Below are 17,644 nucleotides of genomic sequence, written 5' to 3'. Positions count from 1 at the left end.
TGATTTTCAGAATGAAGCCTGTCTGATTCTCTACAGTATGGAAAATTATTCTAAGGAAACCTCTGGGAGAGGAATATTTTGAAGTTCAAATGAGAGTGGGACATGAATAGATATCTGGAACAGAATCTGTTCATCAGCACACACTGAGAGAAACATACTGGGAACCATCCCCCAGACAGATAGCAGAGTATGAAAAGAATGAAGAATAAGGCAAGTGAGAGGAAAAGGAGGCAGGAGTCAGGTTGTGAGGTGGGTGCCCAGAAGCAGAACAGGACCGGATCATTCCTAACAGCCCTGAGAGCCACGTGCAGCTCTGTCAGCAGCAGTGAAAGCTGCCAGAGGCAGCTCTGGGAAATGAGATGGGTTATTTACCCTGTGCTAGCAGTGCTTTCAAACCTGCCAGAATGATTTGCCAGCCCTGACCCCAGAGCCAGCTGCAGAGGTGAGGCTGTTGTTTATTCACCACTACAAGGCTCTGTGCCAGGGCTGGCAGTGACAAACCAGCCCCCGTGGCACTGGGGGAGCTGGGAAGGCAGAGTTTGCCTGCTGGGACCAGCACCTCATTTCTAGGGCTGACCCAGGAGCTGACAAGTGGCAATGACTTCCAGTCAGTGCAGAGATGTGCCGTGCTGAGCATAGACTAAGAAAATGAGAATACACTAAGAAAAATAACAAAATAATCGAATTGGAGGGAAGAGACAGTACTGAAATTCTTTCATGGGCTGAAATCTAATTGCAAGCTTATTCCAAACCCCACTAAAAGAAAGTCTTGTAAGAACCCCTTTTGTTTAAATACATTATTTGGTCTGCAAATTAGTGGCAGAAGTTGTCTGTGAAAGCTAATAAGCTGATGAAATGCTAGGGTATGTCAGCTCCCTTTGGCACCCTCTGAAAATCACCTCAAAGTTTGCTGAGAGCAAATTTTGTCCTTTATTGTGGCTGGCACTTAACGAGGTCTCATCTGAAATGCTGCACTCGTGGGTTATTTATTCCTCTTTTTTCTTTTTTTTTTTTTTTTTTTTTCTGGTTTAGCACAGGGAAATGTGATCCCTGCATTTCCCTGAGCAGGAGCAGTCTTATAAGTAGTGAGTTCTACAGCACTTTACCAGCAAGGTAAAAATGGAATTGTATCTTTCTTTATAAGGTTTTTTAAGGATAAATTGTTTAATTAAGAAATTACATCTAAATAATTGTAGCTCTCAGATTGAGTCGAAGAGAAAACGGAAAGTTTCTAACTAGGCAGAAGCCTGAGAAACTGTTGAGAAGAATGTAAATAAGGTTCTTTATCTCTCTATTTTCTCACAATGTTTTTAGTTAGGTTTTGCTACTGTATGTCATTCACTGAACACCAATAGGGTGGGATGTTTTCACTTCAGGACCAATGGAGTTGGTCTGCACGAAGCTCTGTATAAAGAGCGATATATTTTGAAATAAATCGGAGTTCTATTCTCTCGCCTTCTGAACAGAGTCTATTCATTCCCGTCCTGCCTCAACAGCATCAAATAATTTATATTTTTAACCTAACAACTTACTACTTGTGGCTCATAATGTGGATTTTTTTATTTAATTACGCAATACTATTTAAACCTCTGAGGAAGAAGGTAAAGAAGAAGGTAAAGAAGAAAACTTTGCTTTAAAACTTCTATTTAGTTTTATATATATTACTATATTCTAAAACTTTAAACTCTGAGTTTTCTACTATGTGATATTACACACTTCTAATCAAACTACACACTCATAACCTTAGTTCTATTATTTAATTTTGGAAGCTTTATGGCTTCAGTGTTCTTTTGGGGGTCAGTGCCTGCTAGCACAGAAAGTCTGAAATTCTGAGTGACCAGGGTTCTTAAATAAACCCTTCCCAGAACGGATTCAAGGTGCTGCAGTTAATCCAGGGCAAGGTGCCACAGCACTGCCAGCTCAGCCCCGCAAGAGTTGCCCTTCAGCACAACCTCCCTGCCCACAGCAGCCCAATAACCTGGGCTTTTGACAGCTATCCACAGCATATTTTAATAAACAGAATTATTGCTGTGCTGGGAGAGCATCCCAAGGCAGAAGCAAGTACCCCGTGGTCTGGATCTGATAAACTGCAGCCTGCAGCAGAATGCAATTAGTCCTTTCAATAACAAATGTTACTAATGGTGACACTTCATCTGTTTCCTGCGAGCAGAAATGCATCACAAAGGCAGAATGTTCATCCTTCTCCAGCCCTGCCCTCCCTTCTCATCTCACACTTTGTCATCAGAAGGGTTAGGCTTGAGTTCTTTTTAATGAAAAAGAAACTATTTTTCACTTTTTATTGGACTAATTGAATTTACAGAAAGACTCCCATACACTTTTTGTTCTTGATATATTATTAAGTAAAGTCATATGGCAGAATGGATGAAAAGACATTCTAGTATTTGAAATATGATCATAAAAGCCAGCCTTTCATGCACTTAATTAAACTGCTGTCTTTAATTTTGAATGCATTATTTCCACACTGGACTGATAATGTCTTATGCACTGCCCTTCTTATCTTTCTCTGAAGTCAGTAATATTAAAATCTGCCTTTTGAAATGAAAAAGCCAACAGCTTTATGGATGTCCTGCTATTTTGTCACACACAGATATGGCTGCGTTCTCCCTGCTGTGCAAATGTTTCACTCTTTGTATGGTTCAGGAGCTGGGCAAATATTACACACAAAAAGGAAATTGCCTCTGTCCATTTCAATGACTTATTCTCTCCTTGGTTTATTTATAATGATTTAAACAAAAATCTTTCATTGATTTATGAAGACCTCCAAAAGAAACGCAAGCAAATGTCAAGTCATAAACTGGAGCTTGTTAACACACGTCATAAAAATGTAACACGAAATGAATCAAGCAAAAATGGTCACAACTCATCCACTGGGAATATATGACTTTCATAAATTTGATGGTATTATGCTGTTGAAATAATTCAAAATCCCATGATCTCCAGACACCTTTGATTTTGAAAGGAAAGTTACCCACAGAATATTTTAATTCTGAAGTAAAACTCTCAATTTGTATTGTCAAACCTTGTGGCTGAAAGTAGAATTAATGAGCAGAGCAAGACCTAAAGGGCCCAACAATCCTGGGGAGAAGCTTTTCCAAGGAGCCACTGACCCAAACTGGCCATCCCTCCTGAGGATGAACAATTTAAATATTTGGGCGCCCTTAGCGCCCTTGGGGACAGAGAGAATTCCAAACTCCCAGAAGTGGCACATCTAGGAATATACCATGGCAATCATAGGAGTGAAACAGCATCGCTGGTTTGTGTAAAAGCTGCCGAAACAGAGGCTGAAGAACGGAGAATTTCACAGTGAAACAAAGTGAAAACTTGGTGGTGAACTGAGTCTCCAATGCAAGGGGCTGCTACCAGGAAATGTGGATTTTAAATTGGATTTTAGTGCTGCCAGCATAAATGACTTGTTGCAACCGCCAGTTGAAAAAAATTAGTTTGAAAATAAATGTTGTAGAAAAAGATACTTTGTATACTTTAAGTGATTGAATATTAATGAAGAGCTGAACAGAATTGCAGCCCTGATTTTTAAAATGTTAAGCTTTTTATAGTTCTTTGAAAAGTTTAAAGTCCTTTTAAAAGTTTCTATGCCTTCTAATGTTTAGATATTTCTACTAGAGTTCTCACACACTGCTAATGTAAATAATTATTCTTTTACATTCTTCTTTGTAAGAAAAGAGAATTGAGAGACAGTTTGACCAGAATCATATAGTAAATCTCTAATAAATATATTAATAAATATGTATTATATATCATATATAAAATAGATATTATATATAGTAAATCTAGAATATATGTATATACAAATATAAAATAAAAAATATATTACTTATTTATATATAATATATATTATATATAGTATATAGAAAATATATTTATATAAAATATGTAAAATAAAAAAAATCTCTGTGTGACACAATAGCAGGACATCTATAATGCTGTTGTCTTCTTCCAAAGTTACAACCCTTCATTCATCCCCTCAAATAATATATTCAGCTCCTGTTTTTGAGTAATTACATTTCAAAAGAGCACAGCTCTTTCAGCATATCCAATTGCTGCTGACATATGCCATCCGTCTTAAATACTGTTTTCAACATTCTAATTTCTTTTTTGAATCACGAGTCCATGATGACAAATTAAAACAATATTTTCGTGCAATTCATATTTTACTGAAATATAAAATGGCACGAAAAGGATGAGTCTTCAATTTATTTTCTCTTTTCAATTAATACAGCAATTAAGATAAGGGGTATAAAACTGGCTTAATTGGGTTGCCATGGTAACTAATTGCCTGATTTCTTCAAAAATAGCGTGTTTTAGGTGGAATCAATCTATGGTAATTGAATTATGTACATCACGGAGTGAGAAGACAGGTTAGATACATGTCAGGAAAAGTTCTAATTGCAAAGTGCCACACAACTCTTTGCTACTCCAGCTTTTTCTAGGGCCTGTGTATTGCTGTTTGTCAAAACTCAAAAGGTCCCTCAGACATTTTTGGATGTTCCCAGGTCAGAAGCATTTGAGACCCTGGCAGGCAGCTGGAAACAGCTGTGATTTTGGGTTTGAACCATGGAAGGATTTACCAACCTTGCAGGAAGAACAAGAAATCACAAAAGTTTAGATATTAGAGTAGAAGTAGTCACAAAGTAGAGGGAAGAATTTTTGAGCGCTGCACAGGGGGGTTTTGGTTTTGTACATGGAGCTCAGAGGTTTTAAGATGGAGGGATTTGGGCCTGCCCTGTCCTCCCTCTTTCTCCTTCCTCACCTCCATGTTCTTGGTGATGTTGGCACTCCCAGATTGGTTTAGAGTAGAAAGGCACCATTTAATATAGGTAATAGGCATTGGGGAAAAACTGTAACCATGTAACACGTAATGTACCATATAAAAGATAGAAAAGCACCATTTAATATAGGTAATAGGCATTGGGGGAAAACTGTACCCATGTAACACGTAATGTACCATATAAAAGACAGCACAGCCCTGGGCAGGGAGAGAAGAAGCAGTCGGGAGTCAGAGAGGATGTCAGGGTGTGTGTGTGCCTCTGCCTGAGCTGTGAGCAAACCACAGCAGCTCAAGGAGAAAATCTTTTAGATAACTTGCAATAAACTGCCTTGAGACCAAACAACAAGAGACTGCTGAGCCTTTCTTTGGAATCTCGGGTTGGGGGAGAGACTTTTCCACCACACAGAGCCACCCCCGACCTAGGGGTGGTCTCCGGCAACTGTTCATCACACAGAGGACAGAATAATTTTTCTTTCTAATGATTAGCAGTCCCAAGACCTGCACAATAAATGGGATTCAGGATTGCTTGGGATCAGCTGCTCCTCGGAAACATGGGAAAAAGTGAAAACTAGACCCTGATTCACCATTCCTTCATTTTGCTCAGGAAAAATGAAACAGTGCCACAGCCAGAGAAGCAAGGTCCAAGTTGCTTTTTCCTCAAACTGCTAGCATAGCTCAAGGCAAACCCTGAACTCACAATTAAAATTACTTTTAATGATGTTTATTCTCTTTGTTTAATGCAACTGAACTTCTCATATTCCCAATTTTTGCCTCAGTAGCTCCCTGTTGACAGCAATGGCAGGGAAGGAAGGTGGAATGCTCACACTGGCTTTAGGTACCACTGGGGTGGCATCCAACCACTCCAAAAAAATTGGAATCCAACTTCAGTTTGCATTTAACCCAATTTGCAAGATTAGTGTGTCATTATTTGTCAACACAGGTGGGTTTTCCATGAGTTTAGCAACCAAATATACCCAAAGATTTTGTTTTTAAAGAGATAGAAAAAGGCTACACAAAAAAAGTTATTTCATAAATAGATTCTTGCACAAATAAGTTAAATCTGGGGATAAAATTATTCATGACTCTAAAAGCAAATAGGGAAACTAATTTTATCTTTTAAAGATTTCACACATTTTCCAAGTATTTTTTAGCGTCACCTCCAGCCATGGTTTTTCTAGATTGTGACTCAAGCTCTCAGAATACAGGGGAGGAAAAAAAGACCTTTCCTGGAGAGTTTCTAGCAGGGCTGAATGAGGAAAACATACAGGTGTTCTGCTTTGTGATCCTCATCCCAAAGTCAGTGAACAATAGGATCCGCAGGATGACACCACAGAGCCCATTTGGAAGGTCTGTTCCACACAGGTTTCTCCAGCCCAAATGATTTCTCCTCTCATGGAATCAGCAAAATTCCTTTTGGCAGAAAAGCTCCCAGTAATGTGACACTGCACTGGGTTCAGTGGTTGGAGTGCTAAATAAAATGATCACCATTGCTGGGGCTTTTGTTAATTGAATGAAACCTCTGATGTTTCCCAAGTTTGCATAAACCTGACTTTGCCCCATTATCGGCTCATTCTCAGATTAAACTCAGTTCATGACACTTTAATGTGTTAACTCTGCTGCATGGTATTTCCTACCAGTGTTTAATTTCTTCTTTAATAGGCCAGAGACTCTATGGTCACACAGGTCTTTAATAAAAAGTTTTCAAATTCTAAAGACACTGCGTTGACCTTTTACTGAAATCAAATGTACAGAGAAAATGAGGATATTTCTTCCAAAAAGTCCTTTTTAAAGTATAATTCACCCCCATAAAAGGTCAAAATTTATTATCTATAAATTAACACTGTTTCCATCAAATTTGCTAGTACACATTGTTTCAAGTGTGTTTGGGAAGATACAGGAACCGTTTCAATCAGGAATAACATAATTCATACTTTACCACTTTTAGCTGCAGCTAATTTGATAATGCTGAGAAATAATATCATAAAGGTCAAAAAGAATCTATAAAGAGCTAACTTATTTCCTGCAGTGGCGTGACTCCATTTTCTATGCCCCTTTCATTTTTCCTGTCCTACTGGTAAAGTGATATCCCAAAAAAAGATAAAGATGTGACAGATTTATACAAAGAAACACCGAGCACAAAGCTCCAGGTTTTACTTGTGACAGAAATATCCAACACTTTACAGATTAAAAAAAAAATGCTCTGGCACTTGCTCCCTGCACTGAAGTGTAACAACAAGGAGTCAGATGGAACTGGTGGCAGATTCTCCACTGACATCAGCAAAAAGGGGTGGAAAAAGGATCACTGTGGAGTTTGTCTGCAGCTGTGTCCACTCTCCCCCAGGACAGCACTCGAATGTAAGCTCATTTTATAAAGAGGTGAGAATGGAACGCAATGGGACAACAGAGCCTTTTCTGTAAGCATGTCAACTGTAATGCTGTGAACACTAAATAATATTTGTATTTCTGTTTTAGAATATGGCTCATGCACTTCAGAAATGGCTAAGGCACAAGGCTTTATGTGATGTTAGAGCCATTCACTATAAATTCTGTTAAAGATTAGCACTGCTCTGCTGGGAGCTGCTCTGGGTGCCAATTGCCACTGCTGGGCTGTGCCCTGGGCATTACCTGAACCCTCTGTACTTCCAGGAAAGGGAAGGAAAGCCTGTGGCAGCTCAGACTTCCTCAGTGCTTGTGCCAGCACATCTCAGATTTGACTCAGAGATAAGGTGAGAGGCCAAAGGAAACAAAAACCTCCACTGAATGCTTTTGAAGAAAGAATTTCTGCTAAAGTATTTCTTTTCCCCCTCTCTTTTCTTTTCACCACAAGTTGCTTAGCCCAAGCAAATGACTTGTTCTATTGGAAATGCCTCTAAATTTTCACTTTATTACCCTATTTCATTTGGCAGTTCTTAATCCTGCTTTTGGCTGCCCTCTCACTGAGAAGTCCCAGGCATATTCACTGGTATTAGACAGGCTCCACTTATTAACCTGAAGAGAGAGGTCTGCAGTCTAATGCTGCTCTAAAGCGATGCAGATAGTTATGTTCAATCTGAGTTCCCCCCTTTTTAAGTTAACATAACCTTCTTTAAGAGTCCTGAAATAATTCTGTATTCATTTCATGTCATTTTCCCACAATTTGGTTTCTCATCTAATGCCGTATTTCAAGTTGGACATTAGCTCTGATGGTTGCAGAGATAAAGTGGGTCTCCCAGCTGTGCTGGATCACAGTGTCAGCCTGGAAACAAATTTGGGAAGACTTCCCAGGGATGCTGTCAGTCCCAGCAATCCCTGCAGGGGACAAGGCAGACCCCCAACCTGTTGAGATCAACTCTAAAACTTCCTTGGCTGCTTTAGCCAGAACCATTCATCCAGGCCAGCAGGAAATTTTCCCACTTCCCAGCCCATCTCTAAGCTGAATGTGCTCCGCAAACTGCCTGGTAATTAATGCAGAGGTGATGCAGGGCACAAGGTTAATATCAGCTAATGAAGTTCTGCTGTTTATTCCCACTGCCACGTGTGGCAGGGCTGCTCATGGCAGGAAAAGATCATTATTAACCCCTTAGCATGACAGTCCTAAGTGCACACGTGTGGTTTGTAATCATTGCATTCACAGGAGTCAATAATGCTGGAGAAGATGAACTCCTGCACTGACAGGGCTGCACAATCACAAATAAACACAATTAAAGACTGGAATCAGGTGCTGGCTCAGAATCCCAAGTGAACAGGATTCCTTTTCTCTGCTGTTCAGCACAGCTTCCCCTTCCCTCATTTTTCCAGAATTGAAAAAAAAAAAAAAATCTGATAATTAAAAGCAGTGAAGTTCTGGGTTTAGAATAAATGAGCAAGGTCAAAGTTGCAGCATAAAGATGTCCCCTAAAATCCACTTTACTCAGGCTGGTTCCCACAGTCAAGAACACTCATCTCTTTTCCCCATCTATGTTCTTTGACAATATCTGACTTCACCTTTAAAACACAACTTTGTCCTTTGGGTAACCCCTCAGTAATATCCCAAATTTTTACTTTCATTGTGAGATGACATTTCCCAGAGCACCTGATTTTGAGATGCATTAAAAAAGGAAAAAAAATCCAGCAGCAAGCAGAAGACAGAAATATGTTAAGTGCTACATTTTCTCTCAGAAATTTCCCAAGGAAAATATGTATATTAATATATAAGTAAATCATCTCCTCAGCAGAATTTTTTTCTGTTATACTTAAGGCAATAATTTTTTTTTCCTGTCAGGCCCTGCAAATGTTCCCTGAGTCATGTGCTTGCAAAAATGTAGAATTACTCTCTTAAAAAAAGCATTTTACAATTCATCACCAGGGCTAAACCAGCTGCAGCTGTGAAAAACTGTTAGCATATTAGCTGTTATATTACAGGCAAATCTTTTATTTATTTTGTGCCTTTAGCTCTGGAGATTTGGAAGAGTCAGGATTTTCTCTTTTTTCCTCTGCTCTGAAGTCACTCACTGAATTTTCCCTAGATAGCTTAATTTGGATTCTATTTGACAGGAGGAACTTTAGTACACACAATATGCAAAAACTGTTGCATTTTAACAAGAGTTTAGTTATGTTTTTATTGTCACTGTAACTGTATTGAATAGATTATAATCCAGCATATCAAGGATGAGTTGTTATTGGTATTAAAGTGCCTCAGGTATGCTGACTGCTCAAATATTATGAAGAAATTAACTCTGATTAGGATGATTTATTACATTTCCAAGAATGTTTCTAGACTAATTGCACCTAGCATTGCGACATAAATCTGTGAGGCATAAACCTAAATTAAAGCTGTTATAAATTTGAAGTTTTAAGTTAATTCCTCTTTCTTCTGGTTTCAAAGTGGTCTCTAATACATTTAGGTGGCCACACATAGAAGTGCTGTAACACGTGGTTAATTTTACACGTGTGATGACTTGTGAAGGCTGACCTAGAAAAGAGGCTGGGCAGGGTTAAGGAATAAAGCAGGGATTTATTAAAGGCTCTCCTCCATGGATCCACCTTGGGCAGCACCAGAGCCCAGCCAGGGCTGCACCCAAAGGTGAACCAAAATGGTCCCAAAATGCACGGACATCTCCCACTTTGATTAGTTTTGCTCCATTGGCACCTTGGAGTTCATTGTCCAATTCCAGCTTTAGCCCAGGCAGTCCCATCCTGCTTGTTTTTCTCTCTCCAGCCCATGGTGTTTGTGCTCCTGGGCTGAGATTTGGATCATTTGTCCTTGGTGCCCAGCTGGAGCAGGAATTGTTTTGTCTCCTGCTCTGTGCACAGAGCTCAGCATCCCCTCATGTGAAGCTCAGACCTACACACTAAAGCAGCACAGAATGTGAAAAATATAAAAGATAAAACCTGAGGCATCACGTGCAGCCTTCAGAGCAGAGCATTTCAAGCAGGAAATGAAGGATTTTACCCCATGGGTCACTCACCACTGTCGATGGCCAGGAACAGAGCAGTGTAGACATTGTTGTGCACGAAGGGAGATTCCCTGTCCAGCACTGCCGTGGTGCCAATGGTGCCATTGGTGGGGTTGATTTCCAGCCACCCTGCTGGGTCCTTGTACACTGAATACCTGAACAAAAGTGCAGAAGTTGTTATCAAATATTGATCTGAACATCAAAAAAAATGCATTACTGCAGAGGAATCTGTCCGGGCACTCAGTGGCTTTCACAGTGGGTTTCTCCATACTGCAAAAACAGAGTTTAAGCTTGTGCCTTGCTTTAGAGATAGCTCAGTGTTGTTAGAGGTTTGAGTCAACTCCTTTGGCTATATAAATATTTGTCCAAAATTTTAGCAGATAAATCAATATTTAGGATGTTATAGGACTGTGTTATACAGCTAGAACATTTCCAACAGGCCTCTGCTTTTACACTGACCTTATGGATCCTCTCACAGTTCTCCTTTTTCCAGACTCCAAACTCCAGCTGGACCAGAAGCTGTATTTTTAATTTATGTTTGAGTGGCTTTAATTTTTTTTTTCCTTACCATTAGTTATTTTGGTTGAGATGGAAATGTTTTAAATTGTGGGGAATGGTAGCAAGAAGAGAGTCAGAGAATGAATTCACCAAGTGTGGGGGAGGTGGTTACACCCAGCCCTGTTTGCACACTCTTGTTCTGCACTCTGGGATCTGGAGCTTCTTCCTGCTGCTGATTAAATTCAACCACATCCACGTTGCCTCAATCAGAGTTTGGGAATGCTGTCTCCAAGATGCCCCAATATGAAATTCCCAGGTGTTCTTTTTTCCCTTTAATCAGCACAAATATTCAGCTCCCAAAACTGGAAATGTTTAGAGAGATTGTGAAGTTTACATACCAGGAACTTCCCTGAACTTGACTGAAGCAATAAATGTAAGAATGTTCATGATTAGGGCCTAATTCTATACTCAGTTAAATATATTAAGTAAAGAACAACCCAGAGCGGAATTAACTGATACCAATTCCCTCTCCAATTAACTGTGTTAATATTTTAAACCAAAACTCCAATCATATAATCAATACCTGGAATAATAACCTGTTTATCTTTTTTGTAGTGAATTTTTATAGGTCATAAACCACCATACAACCTTTTATAGACATTTTAAATTGCCAATAATTGACATGGAACCTGTTATTATTTAATGAGTCTGTGCCAAGGCAGTGCCTCACAGTGGCATTCATCTGAAAGTGAATTCACCTAAAAGTCCTGTGTGACAATGTTGCAAAAAAAAAAAAATTAAAAGTATCATTGCAAGTACGAGGGAATAAACAAAAACAACACATTACTGGGGGGTTAAAAAAAAAAAGGTAAAATGAAATAAAGTGCCAGTCTCTAAAGAAGTGCTGACAGACAGCCCTGCCCAGGCTGCTGCGTTTTTACCACAACTTTGCTTCAGGCTTGAAAAATGAAATTTCCTGGGGGCTGCTGAGCCTGACTGTGGTGCACAGGAATATTCAGGTGCTCAGGCAACCAGAGTGAACATCAAAACTTCAGCATATACAGCCAGGAAAAACTACACATCTTTATCAGCTCTTATGATGTTAAAATAAGTTAAAGAGCAGATTTGGAAACCAGAAACTTTTGGAATTTGTGCAGAAAAAGAGATAAAGAGGGAAAATAGTTGGCTTATTTATGCTGGCAAAAAAAGGTAATTTAGAGTTTCACCACTGGCTTCCCCAGGAGCAGAAATTATCCCCTAGGGAATATGTGGGAAAGAATCAAAGGAAAACATTAGTGCACAGTGAGATGTTCCATCAACCCAACACGTCCTTCCTCTTAATAACCATTTAAACATTAATCAATACCTCAGCTTTATCCCCACAAAAATGAGTGCCTGGAATGGCAACAATGCAGATCATTTCATTTCACTTCTTTGTTTCTTCATTTATTGTTGTTTTTATAACTTTGCAACAAAGGTATGCACAAAAATATGAAGCAAGGGCAGCCTAAGCAATTCCTAGTCTATTGTGAAACTGCAAATTCTCAATTAACCCCGAAACCATTTCAGAAGATTCAACACTTCTAAAGTAATGAGAATGTAAAATGGATTGTATTATCTTCCCTGATTGCTCTACAAAGCACTGTTGGCTGTACAAATAAAAAACCTGGATTGTATAACCTGTGATTTGGCACAGGATATTGTAAAAGTAGTACTTTGTCTTTCCAACCACATTTTTACTTATTGTAAGAGCATATTGCTGTACAGTTAGGATGATTGTTTTTTCGTTCCATTTCTTGAGGGCTGTGCTAGCAAAGGTTTACAATGGCCCCATCATAAAAAACGTGATAAAAATAGAAGTTTTGGATGCAAATATTCATGTCCCACCTTTGACTTTGGTGGGATCTGATTGCACAGTAGCTTTTAAAATCAGACCATTTTTAGGTGGTCTGACTTTGCTACATGTACCTGCTGTATCATGTACAGTGATATATCAGATGTGCACAGAACTGTGCTCTCTGGTCTGCCAATTATTCTGTAGTTTGGCCTTATTCTACTTTGCAGCAGTGCAATTTAGTGCTGCTCATGGAGTTTATTTAATTGTCTTTTTTTTTTTTTTTTTTTTTTTTTTTTAAATTTTAAACTCTGTCAACAGCTCACAGCTCCCAAGGGCTTGTAAAGTGGGTGTAACATATTCTGACTGTGACCTCCTTGCTCTGGGTTCACGTCCTGGTGTTGTCAAAGCCAGGTATTGCAAAGAGAGCAGCAAAACCAACTCCCTTAGACAGGAAATTGTCTGCTCCAATGTTCGAGTGCACACCTTAAACACAGACCTCCAAAGAGACACAGAGGGGTTATGGGTGCAGAGCAGAACACAAATCAAAATGTGCACTGGTGCAGAACTAAAATACAGCGGCAGATATATGGAAATAATTTAAAATTTATAAACGGCGTTACATCAAGGCTGGTTGAAAAATCATGAGGCACTACCCCTGAGAAAACGTTCACAGGTATTTGGGAGAGACTGGTGCAGCAATTACAGCACAAATATCCACACCCAGGGAAGCAGTGGTGCTTCGCAGAGAAAGTCCCAAAATATAAGTGCAACATTAAAAATCTGGATTTAAACTCTATTGTGCTCTACATGGGGATGACATAATGCAGAGTTTTAGAGATCAGCCTGCTTCCCATCGAGCTCCCTCCTCTCCACTGCGCTCTCATTACCTTTTGCCTGCACTAATTAGGGCAGCATATGGCACCAGAAAGAGCAGAAAGGGAACCTTATTGCAGCACAGCAATTCTCCAGCTGAACCACACTCCACGCTCATGACTGGGGACACAAGGCAGTTTTTCTGCTTTTTGGCCGTGAGATAAGAAGATAAGAAAGGTGTCCCCGCTCCCAGGCTGGCCCCTGGCTGTCTCGACCCTGGCAAGAGACCTTGGCAAGAAGTCAAAAACACCTGTGGCTTCGATTTTAGCCCATGGAAAAAAAATTCCAGCTTTTTATGAAGAATTAAAAGCCACAAGGGTTTGAGTAGTGTGGTATTTGAACTAACACAGGGTGGAAAAGTAGAATTTTAGGCTTTTAAAATAAGGGGTTCAAGGGGACAAGATGAAGGGATTTGGGTGTGTCCTGGCCTTCTTCTCCTTCTTCTTGTCCTCCATGTCTTGGTGTGATGGTGACACTTTTCTATTGGTTTAAGGTAGAGATTCACAGTCTAACATAAATTATAGGTATTGGCAAGTTATTGTAAATATAGTACACGTAGTTTTGAGTATATAAGGTGGGAGTTGCCCAAGACTCGGGGGCAGACTGCCATGGCTTCCTTTCAGGACAGAGCTCAGCAGGTCAGAGAAAGAATGTTATAGATAAGGAAAAATAAACAATCTTGAAAACACGATTGGATGCATTCCAGACTCCTTCTTTGGCTGAGACGGGCTAGGAAAAGGATTTTCACACTGTTGGGGTGCCTACAAGATGACCCTGATATCTGGATGTCTAACTTTGGGATTCCACAGGATCACAGAGTGGTTGAGGCTGGAAGGAACCCCTGGAGATCATCACTGACAGCTTTCAATAAACTTTTGTGAATCTTAAACCTCACTGTGTCTGGCTTAAACCCTGGCCTAAACCCACTCCTTGGAACCATGCTTTATTAACACAGAGTTTACCCTAAAGATGTTGTTAAAAAGTCAGAAAGGAAAATAAAATCTAAACTGTCCCCTGCTTGTGTTTTCCATCTTTGATTTACACACTCCAGCTACCAAGCTAAGCCTAGGCAGGCTTCTTTACCATTAAATGAGCAGATTTGAATTTGGATTTAAATGCACTAAAAGTGTGGCTCTATGCTACATGAGCAGTAGGCTGTGAAAAACTTCCTGCAGTGCTATCCTGCAGAGATTTGGATATGCTCAAGTTATTTTGGCTAGATTCTTCAAAAAAACCCCAAAAATTAAAAATGTAAAAAAGCAAATTTAACTGAAATCGATAGTATTATTAATCAGAATAAGCATATCATTAAGGAAATGAAAAACCTGAAATAAATCACATTTTCTGGAAACACTGTTGAGGAAGGTGTTAGGTCAGATGCAATTTTAAACTCACTTGAAGACTGAGGATTTATGCAAGAGCAATTTTTCAGCTTCGTGAAACGCATTTATGGCCTTGCAGGATTTTCACAGGCTGGAAATGTCAACTTAGAGTACAATTAAAAAAAACTAAAATTAAAACCCCCCATCAGTGTTGTGCCACAAGTGACTCTGTGCATTTTTGGTCACTGGAAATCCAATTTTCACTGATAACCTGGGCACACCCCAGGGTGAATCCATCAGCTCTGCACGTGGGGCACCACAGCTTTTGTAGGAACTCCCTGCAGCAGCTTTTTCCTGGGTGATCCCAGAGTGTCCCTTGAGTTTTCCTGGGAGCTCATGCCCAGATTTAACCTTGCAGATGGTTTATGCCAATCTCTTGGAACCCTGGTCACTGAGAATTTCAGACTTTCTGTGCTGACAGGCACTGACCCCCAGGAGAACACTGCATTGACCTGATGCCATAAAGAAAATTCCAAAATGGAATGGTAGAGCTGAGATTGTGGGTGTGGAGTTTGAATAGTAGTGTGTGATATCACAGGGTGGGAAACTTAGAGTTTAAGGTTTTAGAATATAGCAATATATATAAAACAAGGTGGAGGTTTTAGGGCGGAGGCTGGTCCTTCTTCACCTTCTTCTCCATGGGTTTTGGTGTTTTTGTGTAATTGGATAAAAAAGTCCACATTGTGAGCCACAGGTAGTTAGTTATTTAGCTAAAATTAAAAATAATTTAGGTGTCATTTCTTAATTGGACAGTTTATCCTTAAAAGGCCTTGTAGAGAGAGAGATGGGGTTCCATTTTTAGTTTGTTGAAGTGCTGTAGAACTCGGGGTTTGTGAGACTGTGACATGGTTAAGAACTGATAAACATCTGAGTCCCAACAAGAAATACCCTCTCACGCATTTAATCCTGAACCTGGCAAAAAGAAGTTAAGACTCAGCCCTAATCCTGTGTGAACGGGCAGCAGAGCTGCAGTGCCAGTCTGGCCCCGATCTCAGGGATTTTGGCCCTGGAGGAGGTTCCTGGGCCCTGAGGAAGGGTTTGCAGGCTCTGGCCTCACTGCAGGCAGGGTTTGCTCCTGTTTGCATCTGCAGAGCACTTTGAAAACCATCTCCCCCATCTAAGCTAAAAGATTCCTCATCTCAGCTTTGGTTTTTTGTCACATCAGGGATTTAACAGGCTAGCTTTCATCGCAATCCTCTATCTCCAATGATATCATCAAAACAGAATGAAAAATTAGATGAAATTCAGTTTTCAGTCCCCCGCCACTGAGAAATGTCAAATGAGAAAATGGTTGACTAATTAGTTATTTGTATGGAGAAATAATGGTGTAAACCCCTTGGTAAACATGAAGAAAGTAACAGGAGAGTCATTGCAACTCGAATAATAAAATAAATCCAATCTCAAAACCTACAACAATTAATCAAATCGAAATAATATGACTATATTAATAAGGTGGTTAAATAAAATATTCTGGAAATGAAAATATTTTTCATTATTATTGTACAGCCTTTCAAACATTTATCTGTGCTGAAACCTAATTTTCTCTTTTTCTTTCCTTTGGGGCAAAAAAAAACCCCTAGAAGCTGAGGTATATAAAAAAATCTAAAAATCCACAAACTCATTTATGTATGTTTTAATCAGAAGTGATTAGGGCTATGGTTAAATGAAGCCAGAGGCCATAACTATCAGAATTATTCCTAAAGCTAGGGAATAATACACCATATCTGGGACTAACACACTGGTATAATCAGGTTGTTACTGTTAGAAAAATTGTCAACACATGCAAATCAGTAAAAGTTTTCTCATTGTAGCAATTGTGCCTCAAAAGCTAATCAGCATCAGATGAGCTTCAGGGTTTTTTACAAACTACCCAGAGAAGGATTTTGGCAGCAAAACTCTATATAAGTTTCTGCACATGTCTGTTCTTTGTGCCTGTGCTCCCACTGCAAATCCATTTGCTGCTCTCACTGTCCAAGAACTGCCCTGGTAGCTCTTAAAAATTGGGAAATTTTTGTAAGAGCCCAGAAGATTCAGCACTGACAGTGCTGATAAACTTTTTATCCAGGACTTGCCTGATTGCAGGGTGGTACCAATGAGGTAAATCTTTTACCAAAAGTATTCCACCATTTGGCCATAAATAGTTTTATTTCCTGCTTGATATGCATTGCATTCAGTGCACACAAATATACTATTCTGGGAATTGAGTGTATTTAATCTCCTAAGAGTCTATTATACCCTAGTTACTTAATGCTGTTTAACCCTGGGTTGGATACCCAGGAGTTAAACTTCTCTGCCCCTCTTCCCTTGTCTTATGGGATCTGAATATTTTGCCAGCCACCTTCAATGCAGGTCCAGAGCATCATTGTGAGATGAATTTTAATGTTTCAATTTGACAGACAAAAAACTGGAAGCCTCAAAACCTGTAAAACTAAAATAATCTGGTCTTTTTCCCCCTCTGAAATGACAGAAGCTGTAATGAAAAGACTCACCTGGCTGCACAAAGAAGGACTTGTTCAAAAGCACAGTTATACAAAGATTAAAGCCATTAGGGGCTTTTCCTGCTTTTTCTTTTTCCTTGCACTTCAAAACCTAAACTGCAGCAGTTTCTGAGTCAACTGACTTAACACCCTTGTCATGGACATGTGCAAAACTGAGACAGTGCTGTTTTCTTTCTGAGTTAAAATGTTTTTTAAACAGTGGTTAATAACTTAGAAGCTTCCAGGGCCAGAATCTGCACACGTTTTTCCCCTGCTAATAGAAAAATTCCTTATTTTAGTCCTGAAGCATGACCAGATGAAGGCTGGGGTTGCATTTGTGTAAAATCCTACCAAGG

General features: G+C 39.5%; 1 protein-coding gene across 3 annotated transcripts in view; it reads right to left on the bottom strand.

Annotated features, from left to right (window-relative positions):
- CDH13 (cadherin 13) overlaps positions 1-17,644 on the bottom strand; it is a 453,057-nt gene that overhangs the window by 22,018 nt on the left and 413,395 nt on the right. For all 3 annotated transcript variants that reach the window (XM_072934294.1, XM_072934293.1, XM_072934296.1), the window contains one exon: positions 10,234-10,376. In XM_072934294.1, the coding sequence (XP_072790395.1) occupies positions 10,234-10,376 (143 nt within the window). The remainder of the gene's footprint in view (positions 1-10,233; positions 10,377-17,644) is intronic.

This window comes from Taeniopygia guttata, chromosome 11 (genome assembly GCF_048771995.1).
Source record: "Taeniopygia guttata chromosome 11, bTaeGut7.mat, whole genome shotgun sequence".
Taxonomy (NCBI): domain Eukaryota; kingdom Metazoa; phylum Chordata; class Aves; order Passeriformes; family Estrildidae; genus Taeniopygia; species Taeniopygia guttata.
Note: the sequence above shows the minus strand (reverse complement) of the source record. Positions and strands in the feature narration are given on the sequence as shown.